Source organism: Buteo buteo, chromosome 1 (genome assembly GCF_964188355.1).
Source record: "Buteo buteo chromosome 1, bButBut1.hap1.1, whole genome shotgun sequence".
In the NCBI taxonomy this organism is placed as follows: Eukaryota; Metazoa; Chordata; class Aves; order Accipitriformes; family Accipitridae; genus Buteo; species Buteo buteo.
The window spans coordinates 27,598,791-27,624,819 of NC_134171.1; the positions used below are offsets into that span (position 1 = coordinate 27,598,791).

General features: G+C 42.4%; 1 protein-coding gene across 2 annotated transcripts; it reads right to left on the minus strand.

The window, feature by feature from the left end:
• Window positions 1–614: 614 nt before the first annotated feature.
• LOC142037194 (uncharacterized) lies at window positions 615–24,094 on the minus strand. 2 transcript variants are annotated; one of them, XR_012652303.1, is made up of 3 exons: window positions 23,955–24,094; window positions 3,026–3,113; window positions 615–2,205 (listed from the first exon to the last, which is right to left on the minus strand). XR_012652303.1 is itself a non-coding variant. In XM_075041314.1 (2 exons), the coding sequence occupies exon 2, from the start codon at window positions 6,266–6,268 to the stop codon at window positions 4,379–4,381; it is 1,890 nt and encodes a 629-aa protein (XP_074897415.1). In that variant the 5' UTR covers window positions 6,269–6,375; window positions 23,955–24,094; the 3' UTR covers window positions 4,102–4,378. The 2 variants fall into 2 exon arrangements, 1 of the variants encoding a protein (XP_074897415.1); XM_075041314.1 differs by lacking the exons at window positions 615–2,205; window positions 3,026–3,113 and adding an exon at window positions 4,102–6,375.
• Window positions 24,095–26,029: the final 1,935 nt, after the last annotated feature.

Below are 26,029 nucleotides of genomic sequence, written 5' to 3' on the forward strand. Positions count from 1 at the left end.
CTGCTGCTCCTTCCTCCTCAGGGGCAGGACTCCTCACTCTTCCCCTCTCCAGCGTGGGTCCCTCCCATGGGCTGCAGTCCTTCAGGCACAGCCTGCTCCAGTGTGGGCTTTCCCATGGAGTCACGGCCATCTTGGGGGGCATCTCGCCGCTCCGGCGTGGGCTCCTCTCTCCCCGGGCTGCAGGTGGGCCTCTGCTCCCCCGCTCCCCCCACGGTCTGGGGGACACAGCCTGCCGTCTCACCAGGGCTGCAGGGGCATCCCCTCCTTCGGCGCACCTCCTCCCCGCCTTCCTCACTGACCTCGGTGTCTGCAGAGGGGGTCCTCTCACATCCCACTCCCCTCCCCTGTTGCAGGTTCCCTTTCTTAAATACATTCTCCCAGAGGTGCTACTGCTGTCGCCGATGGGCTCGGCCTTGGCCAGAGATAGGTCTGACTTGGAGCTGGGGAAGCTTCGAGCAGCTTCTCACAGGAGCCACCCCTGCAGCCCCTCCCCTGCTACCAAAACCCCGCCGCACAAACACAAAACATAAAGACAGGGAGATCCTTTACCAATTAACATACCGCGTAAAAAAAAAGACTTGATCTGGGGAAAGTTAGCGTAATTTATTGCCATTTAAAGTAAGTATTTGATTACTGATTTAGGTAGTGGGAAACAGACAGACATTAACCCAACATCTCTCCTCCCCCCTTCCCAGGCTTAACTCCACTCCTTCACTCCAGACTCCTCTCCCTCCCCCTTGCTGTCACTGCAGGTCACATTCAGCCCCTTCAGTGAGGCAAAGAGCGGCGCAGGGTGGTGGTCCATCAGGACAGGGTGGTTTCTCTCTGCTGCTCCTTCCTCCTCACACTTTTCTTCTGCTCTGGCATGGACTTTCCACAGGCTGCAGAGAGTACCAGCTCCACCATGCAAGGAATGGCCCCGTACTCCCACTTCATGTACCGCACGGGTATTTCACACTTGCGTTTAGCTGGAAGCGTGCACTTCTGTAGCCTGTACAGCACTACCTCTCCTGCATTCTGCATCAGAAAATTGTGCCGGCTCACCTGGCAAAATTAGTACATTTATCAAAGGGTATGGATTTTTATAAAATTAAACCAAGAGACTGGCTTGTGAATTTAAACTTAGCAGATCCGTAGAGATTTAAGTGCATGTAATATATTTGTTAGAAGAAAATGCTCTATAACGTCCTTCACGCCTGCTGTCCTTGAACGCAGTGTTGCAGCTCTGTCTTAAATCCTACAGGATGCTGCTTTGCTCAGTATTTTTGAGTGTACTTCACGAACGATATGAAGTCAAAAGGAATCTTTCTTTCACTGTCAACAGGTCCTGATCACTAGTCAAGAGCAGGATTTGGTTCAGGTTGTTGCAAGTAGGTGATACAATGTGAAAAATGTGTGCAAAAAACTTCACACAGCAGAAAGGATACATAGGGACAAAGATAAAAATTGCATGGAGGGCAAGGAGGGCTGGATGGACTGAGACCCACAGGGCACAGAAAAAAAAAAAAATCAGAAACGGAGTGAGTCAGAGGCAAGAAGAATGAAATAATTTCATTAAACAGGAAAGACTCCTTGTCCTTATCTGAGGAGATTCAAACCCAGACTGGAGCATGACAAAACCCAGGTTTTTCAGATGAGGTCTGTAGTTTCAGAAGACTGGGAAACTGGGCTTTCCCTCTTTCAAGGAGTGCCACAAGCCCCAACTGCACATTCAGCCCTCCTGCCAGCCAAAACTGGTGTGCCAGCACAGGTGATGTTACATAACTATCTCACAAAAGGGAAGTTAAAACTTTATTATTACCCCATTTTCTTAATACTGGAACTGCTTCCACAATTATACTATTAGCTTGAATGAAGACAAAAGTGTTCATCCATTTACTGTTGTCCTCCAGAGGGAGAGGGACTTTGAAACAACTTTATACCAGCACAAGGGCTAATGAAGGCTAATGCTCCACGCTGCTTGCCTCTTGCTAAATACATATTTCTGTAACATTTCCACCAAATTATATCTACATATTCCTGTGTTGGACTCCGGAAATCAATTCTAACTTGATTTCAGGATGTCAGTCATGGGTTGGACTTGTGGCAGCATTTAATATGCTGCTCTAGCCACCTCAGAAATAAAGTTGGAAAGATTTTGTTTTCACCTTGACTTTGTTTTGTTTTCTTCTTCCAGACACATTTTGTTCTTGCCTATATTACAGCCTGAACAGGAAGTAAGCACATGAGTTAGCTCATTTTGCAGCACTGTGAATTTGATTTTTTTCTTTGTTGTTTTGCATTTGCTTATACCATTTATAAGACTGATAGCTCTGATCGCTGAAGTGCTCTGAACTCTGAGCAGACAATCAAATCTGCAACTTTCATTTTACAATCTCAATTAGAATTCAGTATTACCAATCAATTAAAGAATAAATAGAGATGTGCTGACTCATTTGGAAAATTAATGGTGTTGGCAGTGAGGGAGAGTGGACAGAGCAGGTGTTTGATGTCTGCCCTTGAGTAACTAAACCACTAAAGCTGGGATTGGATTTGAGACCAGGTATAATGTCTGAAACAAAAACATTTTCTGGTACACTGGCTCACATTAGTCATATTCCAGCACTCACTCGGTTTCAAGCCACAGTGCCATAACAATATTTTTCCAGGTGGGGAATGCCTAGGCTGATTATTTTGGAAAACAACTTGCCTGAGGATATTTTCTCATTGCTTGCATAGAAGGAGGAACATTATGTATGATTTATGTCATGAAAAAAGATACTTGCCCAGCCATAAATGGATATTAAAAAAGGGAACAGTTCTCTTCAGCAATATTTTTCTCTTTTTCAAATATCAAAATAGTGATGTATTTCTGACAGGCCAAATTCTCAGGCCACACTTTGATTAGTCCTACTGGAAATCAGCTCAATAAGATTTGACAAGACTTAGGCAGGAAACGACTTCCATGAAATGTAAGAAATTAAAAAAACACACCCCCCCACCCCCCCACCCAGTTCTGAATTGGGTAAGACAGTCTTTTTCATACATTCGTCCAAAAGATGTAGGAACAGGAAACATTTCAATGTGCTCCCAAAGAGCCTGAAGGTGAAGACAGTCCTCAGGTTATAGGAGACCTGAAATAAAATTCCAGATCCAGCAGTTAATTTGGTTATTTATACAAAGTGAAATATCTGTAGCATTATATAATTGTTGCAGCCCAGAGATAAGGTTTGCCTGTCACATCTTAGGAAGTGTCCACAGCTACTCACTCTCTCTGGCCCAGCAGCTGAAGGCCCTCAGGTGTGAGGGATTTGGAAAGACCCCCTCCATGCAGCCAAGCTGCTGCTGGGTGTCACAATCCCAAGGTTAGAGTGACTCAGGTTTGTGGATATCCTTTGTCAGAACTGAGGTGAAATGACACCAGGGGAGTTCAAACAACAATCAACATTTATTCAACCAAGCTAATCTTGCCAAAGTACAAGTGAACTTATCAATATGAACCCTGCATCACGACATTAAGCCACCATTTGAACAGAGAAGGGAGGTACAGAAAAAGAAATGGAAAAAGGAACATGAAACTACATCAGTAAACTGTACAACATGTGCTAACCATATGTAAGACTTACTTATTTGGGGATCAATTCAGAGATGAAAATAAGGGGACACCCCCCCCCCCCCCGTTGAGTCACGAGGTTCAGAGTAGACCCCATTGCTTTCTAGACTCCTTCTCAAAGAGGAGCCCAGGGGCAGCTGGATCCACTCCTAGTCCCAGACTTGGTCAACGGTTTATGTTTAAAGGAATGAAATGTAGGGACTGTGGAAAGCAGGGGCAGGGGGGAAGACACAGAGAGGGAAAGGAAGAAAGAGGGAAGGAAAGGATTTCACTGGTCTTGGGTCCAGTGTTGGTGCAGCCAATCTAGAGATCCAGTTCCAGAGGGCGTGCTGAGAACTCATCCTCCCTTCTTTTATACCTAAAGGGTCCACCCCTGCAGGTGGAAATTTGCCATCACTGAGCAAGTGCAGCATGAGCTCAGGAATGTTCCAGAAATGAGCTGATGGTCTCGACATGCGCATTCACATTCCTGGGATTCTATGGAAATGGGTTGGTGGGCTTGGGGGGGTCACTGGGGAGTTGCTTCTCCATCCCTGCAGGCGTGACCGCTGTCTGACCTTTCCTTCTGGCACATATATTGTGCTTCTTCTCATGGTTGCTTAAGATAACGAAGTGTGGCTTTGGAGAAGCATGGTCCCACCCCCCGCAGGGCCTTCTCCTCCAGCCACATTCTCCTGTTCACACAACTCCAGCACTTGTACAGAGACTGTCTCCTCCACCAAAGTTCTTTAATGAATGTTTGAGACATTGGCTGTAATTTGTCAGATTGTCACACCACCCCATGACTCAAACAGTTGCTGGACTTTGATTCTTGTTCATATCATCTTCATCTGTGGTGATTTTAATATAGTGGACAGTAGGAGAAGAAATAGAGCTAGCTGAGGACAGTAAGCGGCTAATCATACATCTTACTATGGCAAGGCCTACCATTAAACATATAAGTCCAATTAATATTGTAAGCCCAATATTTACAAGCCATTTTCCCCATCCCGTCAGTCCCAAGGATCCCAAAATGGAATGTAGCCCTGAGTTTGGACGCTGGCCGTCAAACCAGTCAGCTGGTTGCATTGCACGGAAGAACTCCCTGGTCTGGTCGGCAATCTCCTTCATCTTGGCTCGTGCTTCTTCAATGGAGGTCGTGGCATCGTGAATGGTAATACAACATTCGGATTCAGTCAAGTTTAACATACCACACACACCTTGTTCTTTTAACAATAACATATCTAGGACTAAACGATTCTCTAATGCCGTTTTTGATACTTGTTGTTCTTGCAGATTTAGTTCCCCAAAGGCGTATCGGGTCCAATTACTTAACACATGTACTTGCCAAGTTAGGTTTTCTAGCACCCGCTGGTGCTGAATATACCCAGATGGCCCAAAGAATACTTCCAATGATACCTTCTGTCCCCAGGTATAATAATCGGGCTTTTGAATGCTTTGAATCCACTCCTGGGTGCTACTTGGGTCATCAAGTTCTCCTTTTTTTCTTTGAATAGGTGGTGTGGTATATTCAAAAATTCGCCTGGGGCACACAGTAGGAATTCCCAAACCACACCGCAATCCAGCCTGTTTGACAATGTTCAAGTGCGAGTACATTTTCCCATCTGAGCACCCCCAGACAGTCCCCTTGGGGGCGGCATACAAAGCATTTTGACAAGTAGCTGCATCTCCCTGCGGTATTTGATTATCCCCTCTCACCTTATGTCTTGGGAAGTGGTTAATAGGAATTCCGCATTTTATCCAGATATTAACATTATTGGTGATCTGATTACATTGGCTATCTCGGTTTTGGTATCCGAAATTAGGATATCCCCAACAGGTGCACATATCTCGAATTAAAGTTCTAACTTCCAAACTGATCCATGTTTCAATGGGATTGCCGGCACCTGTGGTACAGTCTATAATGTGGGTACAGTTTAACAAATGGGCATTACTGGGGTTGGGCATGCCCATGAATTCTTTCTTTAGTAAGTGAAGAGGTTGGTTTTTTAACATGTGTTTCACTGACCATCCCCAAGCAGTGTGGGTGCTATTCATTAAAAGATACTGTCCCTTCACATCAGGTATGTGAATACACCAAGCCGAATCCCATCTTACATTATATTGTAATTCAAAAGGGGTAATTTCCAGGTAAGTGGGCCAAAAGGGCACTAGATTACAAGATATATTGTGGTAGGAAGGGCAGCCTGTTATTCTCCACCAGGATGGAGAAGGTGGGAATCGTCTGGAATAGGCTTCCTCGAATCCCGGAGGACATGACGGGCTATGACTAATACCGATTTCGCGACTGACCTCCAATCTCCATCGCTTACAAGTTTTGTTTATTAAGTCAGGCCACCTTGTGTCCTGAGGGATCTCATAGAAGGCTGCTTTGTCTTGCCACCATCTGCCAGGGGAGGTATAATCACTTTGATACTGGTACTCAAATGGAGCATCTACTAATCCTATAATGCCATTGCTCATATTATATTTTCCAATATTGAGCCTCATAGGTATCAAACCAAATCTAAACCCCTGCTCGGCAGAAGTAGGAATCTGAATACAGATACCCTGATCTGTTCTATTCCAGACATGTATGAATCCTTGTATCACTTCCCAAGCTAAATTGGAGGCTCTTTCTCCTTGTCCAGATGCACCAAAGGTAAGAAAGGCAAGGAAGAAGGAGCTCCAAATCATTTTTCCCTGTTGTACCTTAAGAATATTACAAACAAAATCAAACGAACAATACAGATAATGGCCCACTCATCAACTTAAAACTTGTGCTGCGGTGGGCTTCTGATAACCTGCAAAATACATACAAAGATAAACAATGATTAGAGGAATGGGACTGGAAGAGATGTCAAGCAGTGCTGCTAGTGGTTGCAATCCAAGAGGCTAAGGTGCACCCTGTGAGGTGCTTATGCAATTTCTACGAAACACCCTAATACAGGCCATATGCAGGGTGTGTTACCTATTATGGATGCATACAAACTAACCTTAAACTTCAAGCTCTCTTGACCAGAACTGCTCCGCCTGTAATATATTAAAGCATCCGTAGATTAGTAGAATGTGCTTATTGTTTGTGAAAAGGCTAGTAAGTTTATAGCGACCTCTTGCTCCCGCGTGGTGTCAAAGGAACATTGCCTGAATTTTGTGGTGAAGGAACCACATCATCTTAATCAGGTAAAATAGTGACCTCTTGCTCCCATGTGGCATAGCTGCTGCTACGACAACTCCAACATGGTCTGCTACCAAGCTCCCTATGTCCTCCCCCCAACTCAGGAATCCTGGGAAGTCAACACAGCATCACTAGTCAAAAATACAAAAGTAACAAAGACATAAGCCAGCAACCAAGCAGCTATGGTCTTAGCACCATAGCACACTGTGCAAACACATTCTGATCAGCCACTTGACATCGGAACATCTTTACTTCAGGACATGAAGACCCACCTAAAAGGATGGGACAATCCATGGGGTATTGATAAGATGCTCCTTCCCATGGGCATCAGTTGCTACCCATGCATATTTGTTTAATGGGGTGGTTAGAACAAGGGGTACTGAGCCTACATCAGGCAGTTCTACTAATACCAGTTGTCCAGGATAGTGGAGTGAGCATGCAGGGTCTTTGCCTTCTTTTGTCCCTGGAACAACAGAAGGAGGTGTGGGACAGAACACCAGGAGTTGGAGGAGCCATTTGGCCCCCTCTGGCTATTGCTTCAGTATACTGCTTCAGGTACTCACAAGGCCCATCCTGGGCCATGGGGCCTCAGGGCTCGTTTTAGAAGTTGGTTTGTTCTCTCCACAATACCATTAGCCTGCAAGGGGTGTGGAAAACCCACTGGATTTCCTCACCCTTAGCCCATTCTTGCACCACTCCAGCAGTGAAATGGCTCTCATTATTGGATTGGATTGATTTGGGTTTGGGTAAACAGCTAAACCATACTTTAAGACTTCTCACCGTATTTTCTCCTGTTGCTCTAGGTAGTTTCAGCTTGTGTTATTCCCAGTACTACCTCAACTCCCACTAACACATACTGTTTTCCCTCTGATACCCGGAAGGGGCCAATATAATCAGTTTGGCACGTTTGCCATAAACCTTTGTTTGTCCTTAAATGTAGGGGTTGCTCTTTTAAAGGGTTTTATTTTTCCAAACGAACTTGACATTGACTGTATGCAGAAATAACGGTGTTGCATAATTCTCACGTAACGGCTCATCCTCTGTAATAGCCTTTGTACAGGTCTTTAGTCACTGAGTGGCCATGCTTCACATGCAGCCACTCCAGCATGTGTTCTCATTTCTCTGTTTTGCTATCAATGGCGAGACTAGCTAGACACATTAAAGAATCTACCTGGTTATTTGGGAGGTGAGCCAGGTTATCTCCTGCCTGGTGTGCAGCAACTCACCCTACCAAGAAAGATCTCTGCTTGGCGATACTCAGTATTTCTTCCCATTTGTCTTGCTGCCACACCGGCACTTGGTTTACTTCCCATTGGTTTTGTTCCCAAAACAGTAACCATTCAGTAAATCCTTTAAACTCTGCACAGGAGTCAGTATAAATGCATAATGGTTCTGTCGTCTCAGCTTCCTTAATGACTACACTCCACACAGCGACTAACTCCCCTGCTTGGGCGCTGTCCTCTCCCTCAGTTATCACACGCTCTCCTGAATCAATATGTAATGCTAGTGCTCGATACTTCCATGTCTTTCCTTCCCTTTTTGCAGAAGCATCAGTGAACCACAAGTTCGTTTAATGGGGCTTAAAAGAGGGAGCCACTTTGATGTATGATGGAGGGGGTTCTGTATGTGGATGATCAGAAGGGGGATCCTGTATTTAGAGCACTTTGGGTGTTCCTTCCTCTATCTATTGTGACAGTAGTAGTCTAACTGGGTATACCACTTCCTTACTGTTTCTCATTGAGCTACTCCTACGTGGGAAGGAGTTCCAGCCAATATTGCTTTCAGGATCTTAAAGGGCACTTGCAAGATGATGGGCTGCTGCCTTATCATTCCCTTGGCTTCCTGTAAGGCTAGGTTAACCACAAAGAGTCCTTTCTCCCAAACCGAGTACCGTTTTTCAGCGTCCTTAAAGCTACATGAGAAAAACCCTATAGGATGAGTAGGACCTTCAGGTCCACGCTTCCACATATGGATAGATAACCCATGAACGGTGAAACCCCATTCTGTGTGGTGCGGGTATGTGGGATGTATTGGCCCTAGGGGCTGGTAAATCCCTGCTTCAAATATTAATAATTTCAGAGCCTCTTCATGGATGGGTGTCCAGTCCCAAGCAGTTCTTTTAGGGGTTAAATCACATAAAGGGTGAGCTATGATAGAAAAGTCAGCGATGTGCTTTCTCTAGAACACTAGCAAGCCTAGGGCATGCTGCAATTCTTTCTTATTTTCAGGCATTTTTCACTTGTTCAAGGGTGTACAAGGTTTTGGGAGGTATACACACAGTCTCTCCTTTCCACCAGATACCTAAAAATTTTACTTCAGGTGACGGGAGTTGCACCTTTTCGGCAGCAATCTGGAGCCCTAAATTCTCTAAGTGGGTAATGATTTCTGTCTGGTTTGCCCCACTGCAGTGGAGTCTGGTCCTCCAATTAGCATATCATTGATATACTCTTACTCCATGTTTAGGAGTTATCTGGTTTAGTTCCTGGGCTAATGCATAGTGAGCGATGGTTGGCGAGTGGCAATAGCCTCAGGGAAGTCATGTAAATGTATATTGTACACCTTCGCAGATAAAGGCAAAGTGGACCCTATCTGCTTCTTGCAAGGGAAACATAAAAACCATGTCTTTCACATCAATGTTTGCTAAAATCTGGTGACCCTGTTCTTGTAGGCTTGCAAGTGATTCTGCTATATTGGGGACTGCAGCTGTTAACAGGCCAGTACTGGCATTCAAGCGTCAATAGTCAATTGTCAATCACCACTTCCCATTTGGCTTGTGGACCAGCCATACTGAGGAATTATAGGATGGGTGTGTAGGAATAACTATCCCGTTCTCATAACTCACTTATCACTGAAGTGAGCCCTTGCTCCCAACAACAAAGTGTAAGGTTTGACATTAACAATCTTGGATGAAGAATCAGCACCAACTGCAAAAGCCTCCTGGAGATCATGGGAGACCCGAATTTCCATTCTCTTTCCTTAAGAGTCTACCCACACCCAGCCCTTTAAGAGGTCAAGTCCTAGAATACTGGGGGGTAGAGGACCTAGTATCATAGTCACATCAATGGGGGACAAATCCCCTGGCAGTCAGCATTTAACTTCAGCTGTTCGCTGTGGTTGGGAGCTTCTGAAAACATCTGTGACCCATATCTGCTTTTTATCTGCAACTATTCCATTGCAGTTAGCAACATCTGCTCAGAGTGCCAACATCTGAGCACTGATATCAATTAAAAATGTTACTGGGGTGTCATGACCTGATCAGCAAGCTACCCTGGGTAGTGCAGGAGGTCCTGTAGGTTTGAATCCCCTCAGAGTAAATTAAGGTGAATCCACACTGACCAACCAATCAAATTATTTATTGAGTGAAAACAGCAACAAAGTATATATGTATCTGCCAGAACTCTTGTTATTGCTGCCTGCCAGGTAAGTCAGAGGGAAAGGAGGACGGGGGGGGGGGGCAAAAGTTTACCTGCTGTAATCTTAATTCAATATTCAAAACTTTGTAATACATAACTCTATGGGTGAACTATTCAAATAACTACAACATACAACTATGTATATTAAGTGAGGTAGATGCTGTGAAAAGAAGAAAGAACAAGATAGATATAAAGGAGGAAAAGGGAGAGAGATCACTACCCTAGGATCCAGTGACGTCTCGCAAGTCTGGTTTCAGATGTGATCGGTGGTGGGCACACTCTGCCCAGAGTCCCTTTTCATCTTATATAGTCTCTGGTTATTGGTGTCCCTCGCAAAGGAGAAGCATTGTTGAGTGTGCGCAGTTGTTTGTCTAGAATGTTCTCAAGAGTTCCAGAAATGGGTCTGGGGTACTTGGGTCGTTGTCTTGTTTATGACCTGAGTGTAGTCTCACATTGGCACAAGCTCAAACCTTTTGTGGTTATAGGGAGGCTGATGCAGGAGGAGGCACTGTCCCACCTCTGCAGAACCCATCTCTTTCTGCTGTCAACTCTCTTTTGAGACAGCTCCTCTAACACATAAACTGTTTTTGAAACATATCAACAGAGTTCCCAGAAATCAGTCCATAACACCTTCCCAGATCCTCCCTGCCCATTCTCCAAGTGGATGTCCGGTATCCCATTAGAAACTCCCTTCCAACAACAGAAATCCTGTCCGTGATGCTAATTAAGATGTGTCCCAAGGTTAGAGTGACTCAGGTTCGTGGATATCCTTTGTCAGAACTGAGGTGAAATGACACCAGGGGAGTTCAAACAACAATCAACATTTATTCCACCAAGCTAATCTTGCCAAAGTACAAGTGAACTTATCAATATGAACCCTGCATCACGACATTAAGCCACCATTTGAACAGAGAAGGGAGGTACAGAAAAAGAAATGGAAAAAGGAACATGAAACTACATCAGTAAACTGTACAACATGTGCTAACCATATGTAAGCCTTACTTATTTGGGGATCAATTCAGAGATGAAAATAAGGAGACACCCCCCCCCCCCCCCGTTGAGTCACGAGGTTCAGAGTAGACCCCATTGCTTTCTAGACTCCTTCTCAAAGAGGAGCCCAGGGGCAGCTGGATCCACTCCTAGTCCCAGACTTGGTCAACGGTTTATGTTTAAAGGAATGAAGTGTAGGGACTGTGGAAAGCAGGGGCAGGGGGGAAGACACAGAGAGGGAAAGGAAGAAAGAGGGAAGGAAAGGATTTCACTGGTCTTGGGTCCAGTGTTGGTGCAGCCAATCTAGAGATCCAGTTCCAGAGGGCGTGCTGAGAACTCATCCTCCCTTCTTTTATACCTAAAGGGTCCACCCCTGCAGGTGGAAATTTGCCATCACTGAGCAAGTGCAGCATGAGCTCAGGAATGTTCCAGAAATGAGCTGATGGTCTCGACATGCGCATTCACATTCCTGGGATTCTATGGAAATGGGTTGGTGGGCTTGGGGGGGGGTCACTGGGGAGTTGCTTCTCCATCCCTGCAGGCATGACCGCTGTCTGACCTTTCCTTCTGGCACATATATTGTGCTTCTTCTCATGGTTCCTTAAGATAAGGAAGTGTGGCTTTGGAGAAGCATGGTCCCACCCCCCGCAGGGCCTTCTCCTCCAGCCACATTCTCCTGTTCACACAACTCCAGCACTTGTACAGAGACTGTCTCCTCCACCAAAGTTCTTTAATGAATGTTTGAGACATTGGCTGTAATTTGTCAGACCATCACACTGGGTACTGACTCACCTGGGCCATGAGAGAGTGAGGCTCAAGTCCGGTCACTAATTCAGGCAAAGCAGGCAGTGATCATGCACTGCCCACATTTTGGAGGCACCTGGCCTCTGGGTATTGACATGTTGCTTAGAGATATGGTTTAGCAGTGGTCTGGGTAGCATTAGGTTAACGGTTGGACTTGATGATCTCAAGGGTCTTTTCCCACCAAAATGATTCTATATTTCTATCTTGAGGTGCCCCACTGTGAGTTTATTGTGAAGAGCAAGCTGTCCTAAAAGAAAAGTTGTGAAAACCGTTGCTACGAAAAGATCACTTTTTAAAGAGATCACATTCCCTGATGAAATGTCACGCTGTCAGAAAATTCCCAAACGTCCATAGTTGCTGTCCTTGGACTACAGGACCCAAACCACAGTATAATTAATGTAATTCAAATGTCTGTCTTTATAGCTTAAATCCATTCCCAGCCAAGTACAAAACTGTGGAAATGTAAACATTTATCAAGGTTTTTGGTGGGGGTATTTGCCGAGACACATCTGCAGGTACCTTCTATATCGGTACAGTAGCAAGGACTCATTATGCAGATACACCAGGGAGCAGCATCCTGTGGATGCACTGAGTGGGTGATGTTCTTGCTCCAAAAACCACAGGTCCTCCTGGGCAGCGACACTAAATTCCTGCAAACTGCATAATGCATTGAGTCACCAGCACTGTTCTAAAGGGAGCAAGGACAAAGAAATCCTCACATATCCCTTGCTGAAGCACCACTGCACTGTTATGCTATATCTCAAGTCCTTCACACAAGCTGAAATGAAGACAAGATTTGCCTTTTAGCACATCCTGGTAGCTAGCACACAGGGAAATGAGAGAAAGAAGTTGAAACAGGAGCAGATAAGGGTCATAGATGCACTTTAAAGAACTTAGGGTTTATTTACCCCACATATACGGAAGGAAACAATGGAGGTAGCCTTGGAAAGAAAACAGTCTGTGAGGTGATAGGAAAGAAGAGACCATAAAAAATACAGTACAGTTGTACATGCTCAGTATAACTACTTTCACCCTCTGGTATCTCAGTGCTCTACAAATAACTCTTATAACCCAATCCAATCATGCTTCTTAACAAAAGGACAGTTACATCTCCAAGCAGCTGGTAACAGAGATGTTGAGAAACATTAGTAGCTTAATTTTATTTTATTCTGTTAAATTTTCTGAAGTGAACGATACTGGCACCTATTAGCAAACCTCCCCAGAGGGATCACATACTTAAACCCATGCATCCTAGCTAAAAGATACAAGTTTTGATACCCACTAGACCTGATGTATGTGGTGCAGGCATCCAGATATAAAGATCTCTTCCCCAAAATAGACAGACAAATTTTTGCTGAAAATTCCAGTTTTAAAACAGAACTATCCATTAGGAAACGGTACTGCATTGCCCCTTCATACTGCTTTCCACAGGTTATATAGTGTCCTCCATCCTTGGTGAGCCATCAGAGTACTTCATCAGTACTCCAGTTACGATGTCTCATGAGAAATGTGGCCTGATTGAGAGGTCTGATGAATACACAAAAAGAGGAAATGTGAGGATCTAAGCGATATCTGTGATGAACTACTACAGCAACATTTTCCACTACAAAACGGTGGCAGAGATAACTTTTCTAGCCATTGGAAAACATACTTTCCTTAGCAAAAACACATTTTCATGTCAAATTCTAGTTTCAAACAAATAAATTTCATCAGCTGTAGCTGCAAGTCATCACTGTTTGGCAGAACTCCTTGCTGGTTGCCTGATTCTCTGCATATCTGTGTTACTCATTCCAAAGAAGAACTAAATGTTTCACTTGGGCAGAGACTTCCAACTAAAAAGGTTAATCAAATATAGGGGAACAGATTGCAGGAAAACAGAATGGATAAATTGGCCACACATGACTAAATTCTGCTTTAGAGTTTGCTAGGACTACTGACAGCAGTGTCCCCATTCTTATTCAGCTGTAATTTAGCAGACGCTGGCTGTTAGTACTTCAGTGCTACAGATGCTTGTATAAAAACCTCATTAAATTTAGGGTGTTTAAGGTAACTTTTTGGTGCATGGAAAGGCCTCCTAATGGGTTTCAAAGGGATGCTGGGTTTATCGTATTTCAAAAAGACACCTCAGAAATGGAAGTAAGTTATGAACATGTCATCTGAAAATTATGGGCCTTTCTTGCTCATAAAATAAAGAAACCTCATTTCTACATACTGAATTTAAAACAAGGCATCAGTCTACAGTGCCTTGAGTCTAGTCTGCAAATAAAAGAAAATAATTTCCCACAGTGCATATATTTAACAAACCAAATTGTATAAACAGAATTGCTAATGGAGATCCCCAGGCCTGAAGAAATCACAAGCAATGAGCTGAACACAGAACACTTTGAAAGTGACTTTTTTTTCCTTCAAAAATGTTAGGTGAAGAACACCAGCATCATTCACCATTAGTCAGCAGCGCTGAACACCGTGGGGATAAGGACAGTTGCCTTCCAAGCTCCTGTCTGTAAGGCTTCCCTGGCAGCCTGCGCACTCCTGCCGCTGCCATCACCCACACACAGCTTTGCTCAGCTCATACAACTTCAGGGTTTTATTCTGGTTCATCAAATTCACTTTTGCCCATTCTTAACATTGCAGCAATGAACTAGGTGGTCCCTCAAGATAGTGTGCATGCCCGGTTACTAAAAATCCATAATAATTTACACATGCAACCCCCAAAGTATGTTTTGGGGTTTTTTTTATTTTCAAGTGCAATTTTACTGTGCAATCTATCTTGTGGATTCCTGGGGTAGGACTGTGTGTTTTAGCGCTCCCACATCTCTTTTTTCCTGGCAAAGACAGTCTTTCCCAGTCAGGTACATTAATTTGTCTTCTCAGCCAAATGCAAACATCATTGAAGTTCTCAGGCAAAAACTACTGCAATTCAGGACTGCAAAAGGTCATTAAATCAGATCTACCCCACAAAGAACATAGGTGCCAACTGATGGGAATACATGCCATGAAGCTTCTGACGCCCTCTCCTTCACATAAGATCCTAATTACTCTTTTTCTGCTATGGTATTGTCATCACAACCTGTTGCTCTTCAGCTCCAAGAAGGAAGACACATACTGCTGTGCAGAGCTGCTCTTCCCCCCGCCTGCAGCCCGAGGGAAGGAGAACAGCAAGGGAGCTGAACGCAGCCCTGCTCACACTATAGCTGCATTTACCCTGTCACATTAATCTGGTGGCAGGGGAGACACTGTTTTGGGGGATTTTTTGTGGGGTTGTTTTGTTGTTGTTTTGTTTTTTAATGGTTTATTAGTATTGATGTTTCTGTAATATATAAATCTGGTTTTAGTTACCCTTTATATATGAAAGGATGTGTGGAGAAGGGACAAATATGATTACCTGTCACAGTATAAGTCCTGCCCTCAGTGAGATTAAGGAACTGCTGGTTTTCCACATGTCCACGGGCGTTTGTTAAACAGAGAGTCTTCTGCCAGCTTATGAAACTGTGTTGCCTCATCTTTTTGGTCAAAAGAGTAACACAGCTGGTGCTGATCCTCCACTCCCTGTCTCAAAGTCACTACAGATGTATTCCTGAGCCCTGTACCATCAGATGCTTAAATGCATACAGCTAGTGAAACAATTATTCTAAGGCTGTAATGCATTAACAGGAATTGTACCAGGCTCTAAAGAATAGCAGACAGTCACTGCTAGCTCTACACTGTAAGCCATATGCCAAAACTGTAGAATTACAATTTTTTATAGATGTCCAACACTTGGTCTGTGAGCAAGAGGTATAATGATTATGATACAAAGACAGTAACAAGCTTAAAATGCAATTACAATCCTAAAGGCATTTGAAAAAAAAAAAAAAGAAATCTTGAAGACTGGATGCACATTTATAATTACTTCTGCCTTTGCTTGTGTTATGAAATATTTTAAAGAGGGGCTGAGTCATTCTGTTTTAATATGTGACTGACAACAATGACCCGTTCTTTGCCCTTTTTCTTGCATCTTGGCTAGAATTTCTTAGGAGGAATCAGTGCAGATACTGTATATGTTAACTTAATCTAAAGCAAGGATTTAAAAACAGAAAGCCTGTAATGTCTTTGGAAAAGTTTTTGTCAGCATCTTCTTAGTCTGAAGGCAGTTGAGGATGCTGCTCAAGGAGGGAGACAAAACTCCTCAGGGTGCATGAGCCAATTCTTAATACTCTTACATGGGTTTCTGCAATTTTCATGCAATTGTATCATATCTACACCTTGCATTATCAAAGTCACCCAGAACTAGATGGTGCACAGCAATGAATGGAATAAAATCCAGGGCTTTTTAAAGCAGCTAAAGTAGTTAAGAGATTCCTGAATATCTTTAAGCAGATTTTTCACTGTCATTTTGAATTTTATGGGGCTTTGAATACTATGGATAGATCATCTTAGGGATGCTTCTTATATTTATGCATGGAAGCAGGTACCACTCTGTCACTTTGTATAGCATTTAAAAGTAACAGGTATTAACCCTGATGCAGGTATCTTATTTATAGAGAAGTTTATTTAAATCCCACTGTTTTAATCATCTTTGTCACTACTCTTAAATTGATCATAAGCCTAAGCCCTGGACTTAAACAATGAAATCAAAGAGAAAGCAATCCATTATAAGCACCTTAGAATTAAAAAATTCTAAAGTTGTAAACAAATTTGAAAAATGAAAGTATTATAGAAAGGAAAGGAGTCTCAACTTTAAGTTTAGAGTAACAAGCATATGTGAGAAATTACCATAACATAGTATGGCTGCAGAGAGTTCAGAAAGCGCTGAATGTGGTCAAATGAGGTAAATTGTTCATTGATACAACTGTCGAGGAGATTTATGTTTAATTTTCTTGGAAAGAAAGAAAAATATTCTTTCATTTATTAAGTGTTAATTCACAGTTCCTTTTCCATTCACTTCTGTCAAACACACACCCTGGCTACATTATGCTGGTTTCTCATTTCTGATTATGTATCTCATTTGATTATCTTGATATTATAATTTCTTTGAACTCCTATATCACTTTTTTCTGACTATGAAGTAGAAGACATCTTTTACAAAAGAATCATTTTATCTTCTCTACTGTGGACAATTTTTAAAAATATTATTTTCTTCTCAGTTTGAGCTGTTGTTAAAGAGGTCTGTCAATAAAGCAATTTCCCAGTGATTCCTATTGGTTTATTGTTGCAGGTGGTCTGTGTCCTGGTAGTATTTTCAATCTGGTTTCATCTGTTCACTGTGAAATGCCCAAATGAAACTGTTACAGTCCAGCTTTTCTAATCCTAAACCTCAAACATGCTATTGATTCTTTTACAGTTAGGTATCTATTACAATTATCCAAATGATGTAATATACTCAAAGAAACCATGAGTCAATCAGTTTTTCATCAATCACCTCCACTTACCCATATTCTGAAGAGAAAGAGAGAAATAGAAGAACGGAAACTCCGCCAAACCTTCATGGAAGGCAAGAAGGAAAAAAACCAAAACCCAAGCCAAAATACTGTCATATTCCACATTGATGAAAGCAGTGCTATCTCCTAAACTTAACTCTTTTGAGAGTTAAGGAGAAGATCCATTTTTTCCGATCATTCACAATATCTGTCAGCTGTGGCAGCCACTGAATCCTGAATACATTATTATCCTGCTAGAGGGAATGGTGGCTATGGAAGGGAGAGACAAGATCTCTTGAGTGTTGTCACCTGTTTGGAATACATGAATCCATAGTTAACCCACACAAATATTTCCAAATTCCTTCTGCTTTGCATGCAGGTTGTACGCAGTCTCTCTGGGAATCCATCCTGAACATAGAAAGAAGGATCTTGGCAGCTTTTGTAAGAGGATCAAGTCTGACTTCTTTGGGCTTTTGGGCTGGAGGCTTTGGCCACTTGGACAGGGCCTCCACTTCTAACCCTACTGTGAATTAAGAAAAGTTTCCAAATACCTAAGGCAGGAGGTCCTTCAGGGACTGCAGGCAGAAGGTCCTACTCCTGTACCTTTCATCCTCTATTTCAACCTGTTTTTCCTGCAATTCCACTTGCTCACAGGGAAAAGATGCACTCATTTCTTTGAGCTTTCTGTGGATTCTCTCTGAAATGGAGGGATACCAGGAACTACAGATCCAGCCTGATAAAGATGTATTTTGTTACTGACACTATAAATATATGTAATAAAGGAATACTACTCATTTCCTGACTTCAGTTAACCAGGAGAGATGAACATTACATGGTGCCATATATCATCACTTGTAAAATCAGTGTCCTTTGGCTCCACTCCATACAGCTGGAGGTAGTTTCACTTGCACCCTGTCTGCATACAACTCTGGCCTTCCAAACAAGGTATTTTGGGACACTTTGAAGCACCCTTGAAGGAAGTTTAGTATGGCTCAGCTGTTTTCTTTTTCTGCCTTAAAAAAAAAACAACCTAACAACAACAACTAGGAATCATTCATAATATCTGTAATAACACCTAGCAATATAATAACATCTAGAAATACTTATCAGAGAAAAATAACTTCAAAAAAAGTGGAGCATATGGTTTGAAACTCTGCATTCCACAGTGTTTCCATTAATGTTTATATTTCCACAGAAATTGTCTTAATAAAATTTTCTCCAGTCCCTTGCTACACATACCCATCATAAAATCCTAGGGCTGCTACAGTGACCTATGAAGCTATTTCTCAGCATTTTAGTGATCTCTGGAGAAAAGAGGATCCATGCGTGCTAGCTGATCAGATGATGGCTATGAGCCCTCAATGCAGTATGGCTGTGAGAAAGGCCAATGTTATCCTAGAACGTATCAGCTGAGCTATCTGAGCAGAAATAAGGGAGAGGAGTTACTGCTGAGCAGATCCCTAAATGAGGAAATTAAACAACAGGAGCATCCTTATGTTTCACTAATGATTAATCATTTAACCTCCGTGACATCATGGCCTGGTCGTCACCCAGTTTTCTGACCTTTTTGCTGGAATATAGTACATTTTGGTCTTGCTCAGAAAAAGTGCTTTTAATGGTGTTTGGCATAACATGAAGGGAGAAGCATAAAGAATAAAAGAGTGGAAAGTTCATAAACTTGCTTGCATGCGTTTCACCTGATCTACGCCAAGATCTAAATTAGGGAAGTTTAGAAGATTTACCTGTTTTCACAGACAATGGAATAAAGAATGGTTGTGAAAAAAGATCCAATTTTAGAACAGACTTTAACTACAGCATGTTAAATTACATCCATTCTTTTCAGGTGACAGTAGTTTAACATTTGACAGTGAAGCTCAGACCTATATCCCTGCCCTAGTATGTCCCTGACCAACATGCTTCCATGAAGATTACCATAGCCTAAATGAAAAAACTACATCTAGACCAAGCACCAAAGGAATAAAAATAAAATAAAATAAAAAAAGGCAAAAGCAGAAACCTAGCATATACAAGGGCAAGATGAAAGGAATAATAAATAATTTCTGTGGATATAAAAAATAAGAAATCAAATTACTATAAAGAATCCACTATTGTCATTTACTTTCTCTGCATTCAAGAAAACAGTAAGTGTATCTGCTCACTTTGAAATACAAGATTAACTGCCATTGCTTGGCTTTTTAACAATTACAGTTCTCCTTTCCTCATCTTGCCGGTATAGTATTGAAATAAGAATATTCTTTCAAAGCTGAAAAAAATGCCAATCATGAACCATCAACTTAACTATCGTAATTTTGTATGAAATATTTTTTTTCTCCTCCACACCACACCACTCATAACATTACCAGTCTATTATTTCACTTTGCTCACTTATGCAATCGACTGGACAATCTAATGCCACCAATTTCTCCCCTACTGATGTGGTCTGTCAGTCAATATTCTGTCTTGTTTGCTAGGGTTTTTCACAGAATTGCAGGAGTGAGGAGAATGTTTAAAACTAAGAAAAAACCACAATAATAATAAATAATAATACCAGAAAAATTGGCAGTCGTATTAAAAAATACAGCCCCTCAAAATACTTCAGACTCATTTTCTTAAATTGATGGTATTTTAGTTACCATCCCCTTTAATATATAGTAGATCTGTATTCAGTTTCTCTATTGAGTGTTAAATTCTGAGTATAACATCCATAAGCATAAGTGGCTACATACTAATTTTTTTTAAAAGGTTACTCTCCAAGAGAAATGAGGCCTGTAAACATCTTGTACTTTATTCTCACAAACCTAAGCTATTATTCTTATGTCAGATAAAGACAAGCCATGACTTGGAGTGATTTCACACAGCCTAGAGAAAGACAGAATAGATAGTGTTGTGTTTGGTGAGGTTGCAGTGACTGCTAACGCTGTGTGACAGAAATAGGTAAGATTCTCACGACAAATTATCCCTACCTAAATTATGTATTAGTACCGATATTACATAAATATAGTAGTTAACAGTCCCTGATTAGCAACATTTATGTAGCAGATATCCCATTTTGCAAGCAAATGCATCCATTGGTTTACCCAGCGCAACCAATGTAGCCACCTCCTTTCAGACACTTTACAGCTAAAGCGGGTGAAAAGCCATCCTAGAATCCTAGAGTTGGTCATTTAGGCTGACTTGTTAGAGGCTTCGATTCTGAACCATCTCCCATCTGTAAATGCATGCCAAAAAAAGGTGCAAGGACAGAGCAGGCAGTAGAACACCATCTGGCTGCTTGGGTTTCATTTCTGCTGCGAATCACACAGAGAAATCCAAATACAGCATAGGGGTAAACAACAGCAGCAGTGAAGGTACAGCAGCATTGGCTTTAGTATGTGCAAAAACATGACCCAGACACAAACCGCAAGGTCCTCAGAAACACACTCTGGTTGCTGCAGTGAGCTAAAGCTAACATTGCTGCTACTATTACTTGGGCTAGCTGAATTCAACTGTTTCATTATTCCTACTGACACATGTAGTAAACACAGCTTTATCCAGGCATGTAGCTATAACCTAGGTGTAGGCCATACTTGAGGTAATAAGGTATTAAAAGTTTTCAAGGAAACACATTATCAGGAGCAAAACCATTTTGGGCAATATGTTCATGTTATCCACAGCATCTTGAAGTGATCCATGTCTACTGCATTTTCTACAAAATATTTGTGATTCTATAAAAATCAACTCAAAGCAAATGACTGTGAGAAAGTTTATCACATGAAGATTCTTCTTCTAATAACACCCTTCACTTCAGCAGCCTTTTACATTGTTTGTTGTGTAGGAACTATTGTATACAGTCCCCTACTGAGTCCTTGGTATGAAAGGTATCAATTCTTGATGCTCCCCTCTGCTTATTGTCCAAGCTGCCATAGTGACTGCAGTGACACTGAACACAGGTCTTTGGCTCATCAGCCAGCATGAGGTACAGCGTTCACCTGCTTCCAAACCTCACTGGTATTTTCAGAAAACAGGGCTATGAGCCATCCAGCTCCTTCTCTTCACCAGTGAACCTGAACGAACACTCCTTCCCCAAGGAGATCATGAGCAGCTGAGGTGTGAGCAATGAGCTTCTGCTCCTAAGCCTTCAAACCACATGAATACTGCACCTAGTAAGTATCCACAATAACTACTGATAATAACCTGCTCCATGTATAGCTTTTTGGAGCAGAATTTCATGCACTCAGACCACTGATAGTTTTTTTTTTTTTTTCTTCTTCCCTTTGTAATGAAAATTAACTCAATTTCTACAGCTAATTAAGTGTAGCAGCCTCTTCAACTTCTAATTCGTCCTGCTGAGACACCCACCTCTCTGGAGGTTACTCACTATACATATACCACCTCCTTGAAAGCATAGGCTCTAGCATCTTCCAGGCACACTCAAGTGTTAATACGATGACGTGCCTGTGCTGTCACAATGTTTTCCATAGTAAAAGCAAAATAAAAAAATAAAAAAAAAAATGGGGAAAGGCGCTCCCCCCACCCCCAAAACAGGTATGGGAAACAGGACTTGCAATGCAAACCATTTGAAATTCTCAAGCTTCGTCAGTACTTTTTTCTTTCATATTAAATGGAAAGAAAAAATAAGGAAGTACTTGGGATTTTTTCCATGCCAAATTACTTCTGAAGAGGACAGACCTGACCAAATGAAGTGCAGTTCTCTGGAGAAGTCTTCCAGTGTTGGCTTTCCAGCCCTCTTCACACTACTCTTCTAAAGACAGGCATGACCCCCATGAATGCGAGATACCCAGGTGGCCAGGTTGGCCCAGGTCAGTGTCACCTCAGGCCTATGAGAGCTCATGGGAAGCTTGCCCCTTTTCTCCCCACCCAGCAGATCTGAGGTGGTGTTTAACACTTTGCTGTTGAGGAACACAGTCACTGCCTCTTGATTCCCACTGACAAAAGATCAGGTGCTATTTCAACAAAGTGGCAATTTGTTTAAATTGTAAAGTTTGCATCTCTGTGGGGCCTGGAAGACATTCTTATGTTCCTTTATTGTCCAAGCTAGCACTGTACTTTTGTCAAATGCAGATTCATATTTTATTTCAGCTCTTGCAAATCCCTGCTGAATGTTTTATTAGTTCAACCTTTCTTCTGCAAGTACAATGCACTCAGACAATCCTATGGAAAACAAAAATTATGCAGGAAAAATAGTACCAGACTATTTTATAGCACATACATGCTAAATATTTTCTGGAAACTTCAAAATGAAAAGCAATTACTTTTTGCCAACAAAGCAATTATAACGAGGAGCCAACATGAACGCTTTGCAACAGTACGTCCTGTACCATTGATAAAGTGTTTCATTCTCCATTTGAATGCAAAACTCCCCCATCTCCACATAAAATGCATAATTTCATCCCAGACTGACACATGCAGTTTCCATGACTCCATGTGTCTAATGTGCACATTTCCATTGTACATAAACTTGTAAGAGTTCCTGAGTGAGGTAGCTCATTGTCTGCATTCTTCACGCAGAACTTTCAACACTCCAGTTTTGGAAAGTAAGTCTTTCCTCAGGAATAAGCTTTCTTGTTCATAAACACTATGAAAAAGAACGCTGAAATAATGTCTTTAGGTGCCTTAACAATCAAATTGAAATCCCATGATACTTGAACTCTTTTGCTGTCATTGCTGCTAAGAGTACAAGTGTGTTTTATTGACCTTTCTCCCTGCCCCCCCCCCCCCCAAGGTAGTTCATTTTTCATGCTAGTCTGAAAAGTGAAAAACCAAACAAGTAGCAAGTAGTCAGCAAGGACACACAAACCTCAACTGAACAAAAGTCAAGTTTTTTTCTCCTCAAACTCAAGAAACAAAATAAATTAAAAAAAAACAAAACCAACTTTGTAGTATTGTAAGGCTATTCAGTGTTCTGACTGCTGCTCTTTTTTATCTTATTATCATGGGCTCCTATTATTTTACCTATGCAGCAAGAGGTATGACGTGCAAATGTATCAAAGGTCTTTAAAACACCCTTCAAAGAACATATCTCCAGATACCATCTGAAGTAATAGTTGACTTTTGTGCCCAACTAGTTTGCTTTGAGTTTCAAAGTTTAAGAGGTGTCAGTGTACTTCCATTCCCCACCTAACTTCAGACATAACATCAAGTAATTCCTTGGAGAAAGTCCCCCCTCGAAGGAGCCTGTAATCATACACTGGAATCGGTCTGATATTCCTTTGCAAAATCAACAAGACAACCGACTGCTGGAAACAAATGCATCATCACTATATAGTGAAAAGCCTGTTTGGACTGGAAAAAAAAAAAACTATTAGCTATAGCTTTCTCTCTCTGTATTCTCTTAAGCTGTTTTCACATAAACACTAGACAGCAACACATTTCAAAAGTCAGATATTCTTTAATGGTATCCAGATGTTAACAGTCAGTGGAACAGGAACGGTACGTTGTACTGAGATGTCACAGCCAGACTGGACAGGGATACTAGGCCGGAAACACTGCGACCAACACACCGGACTCACAGCTTCAGGACGCCAGCCGGGAGCTATCGCTACACCACCAACAACCACATACGATCTAGAATGCCGCCTCCAAACGCGCACACCACTCACCGACAAGGCGAGGCGCTCGGGCCCGGGGGTCCCCTCAGGCGGCGTCCCGGTCTAAGGGGACCGGCTCCAACCGCGCACCCCCCGCTCCCAGCAGGACGGCCACACGGCGCGGTTTCCGGCGGGCGCCATTTCTACCCTACGTCGGGTCGCGGCCCGCGGTCTAGAAACTTCTCGCGAGCGAGGCGTTTCATTGGCTGAGGGCCCTGCCTGTCTCCCGCAGGGCCTTGCCCTTCTCTTCCAACCCCCCCCGGCGCGGTGCGTAGGTGGCGGCCGGCAGCGGGCGCGGGGCGGGCGGCCCCAGCCCCCGGCTTCTGCTTTAACTCTTCCCTTCCCACCAAAGGAGGCGTTTCGGTCACTGTCAGGGCGGGCGTACCTGCCACACAGCTCTTGGCTAGAGCATCTTAATCAGCGTGAGTGAGGGGGATTTACAGCGTGCACTTACACACGACCTGTAACTTATGCTGATACCTTCTTCGTTCTTTTTTTTTTTTTTTCTGTAAACTCACAGCTTTTCTTTCATCCAGGACCCACCAGGCTACGAGAAGGATGAACTTCATCAGGCTCCCAGCTGAGATTCTGGAGTATTATTTAAGCTGTCTGAACACAGTAAGCAACACAGATAAAATAATCATCAACAGCTGAGCTGTGTTTGTATAGCTCTGCTCATTCGGCATCTAAATCACATTCTCAGCAAGAGATGGACAAATGGCTTCTTTATCCAGTGGGTCAAGGATACATCCCACCATTCCTCCATCTACTCCAAAGGCTGCCCGCAATCACACATATCACCTAATTTCCATTCCTAGAAGAAAGGCTGGCAACCACCGGGTTCCTCAGCAGCTCACCCCAGCTAAAGGGCCTTCACAGCCCTTGCTTCTTTATAAGTCATTGCACACTCTGCTCTTTCTCCTTTTCCCAAAATCTTCACGAATGTCCTACACTTCCCTGCATCAAAACTGACTGCTCTGTTGTCAGCTGTTCATTTTAATTCTTCCGTCCAGCCCCCCCCCCTCCCTCCAATTTGGTGGGCTGCTCCTAGAAATTCTGCTTCAGACACTACTTTCTTAGCATGGTGAAATTAACGTGCTTCACCTCTTGTAGAAGCAGAAATCAATTAAGATCTCTTTTTTTAACAGAAGTTATGCACAGAGAACATAAGTATCCCAATGCATCCTACAAGTTGTCATATATTAAAAAACTATGCAGCTGATGTTTCTTTAATTTAGCTGTAAACTTCTACCTTTTCAGCATGCATTGCATTATTCTAAAAAAAGGCCCATCCATTCCATTGTCATCAAGAGGCAGGTGATGTTATTACACTGTCAGCATCCGTAAGCACTTCAGAGAGTCACTTGTGACAGCTTTTAAACTGCATTTACTTTCTCTTTTTCTACTTACAGTGCTCCTTCAGAGATTACTGGTAACTGTGTCCCCTGTCTCCTGCAGACAGTCTGGGAAGTTTGATGGCAACAAGCCTTCTTTTTCTCTGATCGTTCTGAGCAGACCATTATAATGAGAGCAAATAAATTGTTGTGGGTCAGAGATCTTAGAGATTTCCATTTACAGAGAACAAGTTTGGAAGCAGATACTTCTGCTTTGAATAGATAAACACGGAGAAAATGGCAATTGATACTAAAGTTAACGAGACTAAAAAGAATGAACAGTTTTAGTTATGTCAGACATGTGCTTTGGATGCATGAGGATTTTATGCAATGATCTGTTTGCGACTCCTGGAGTCGACTCTTATAAATGTTTTGTGATCAGATATTCTTATGTGAGATTGAGTCTTGAATGTTTTTAAATGCTTTCACAGCAGTGCTGAAAGCCAAGATTGTAAAATTCAGACTTGGTCCTGCAATTCTGCTAGATTACAAATCATGATGTGACCTCTGCCCATAATACAGAGGTCAGTTGAAAGGTTCACTCGAAAGCAAGGAACTGGCTAAATTTATTCATAAAACAGAGTGTTGTGTTTTAGTTGAAGTTTTTATTCCAGCATTACAAAAATTAATGCATTGACTTTTAAGTATTGCAAATAGAGTCCCTGAAACATATGTGCAAATTCTTGACCAACC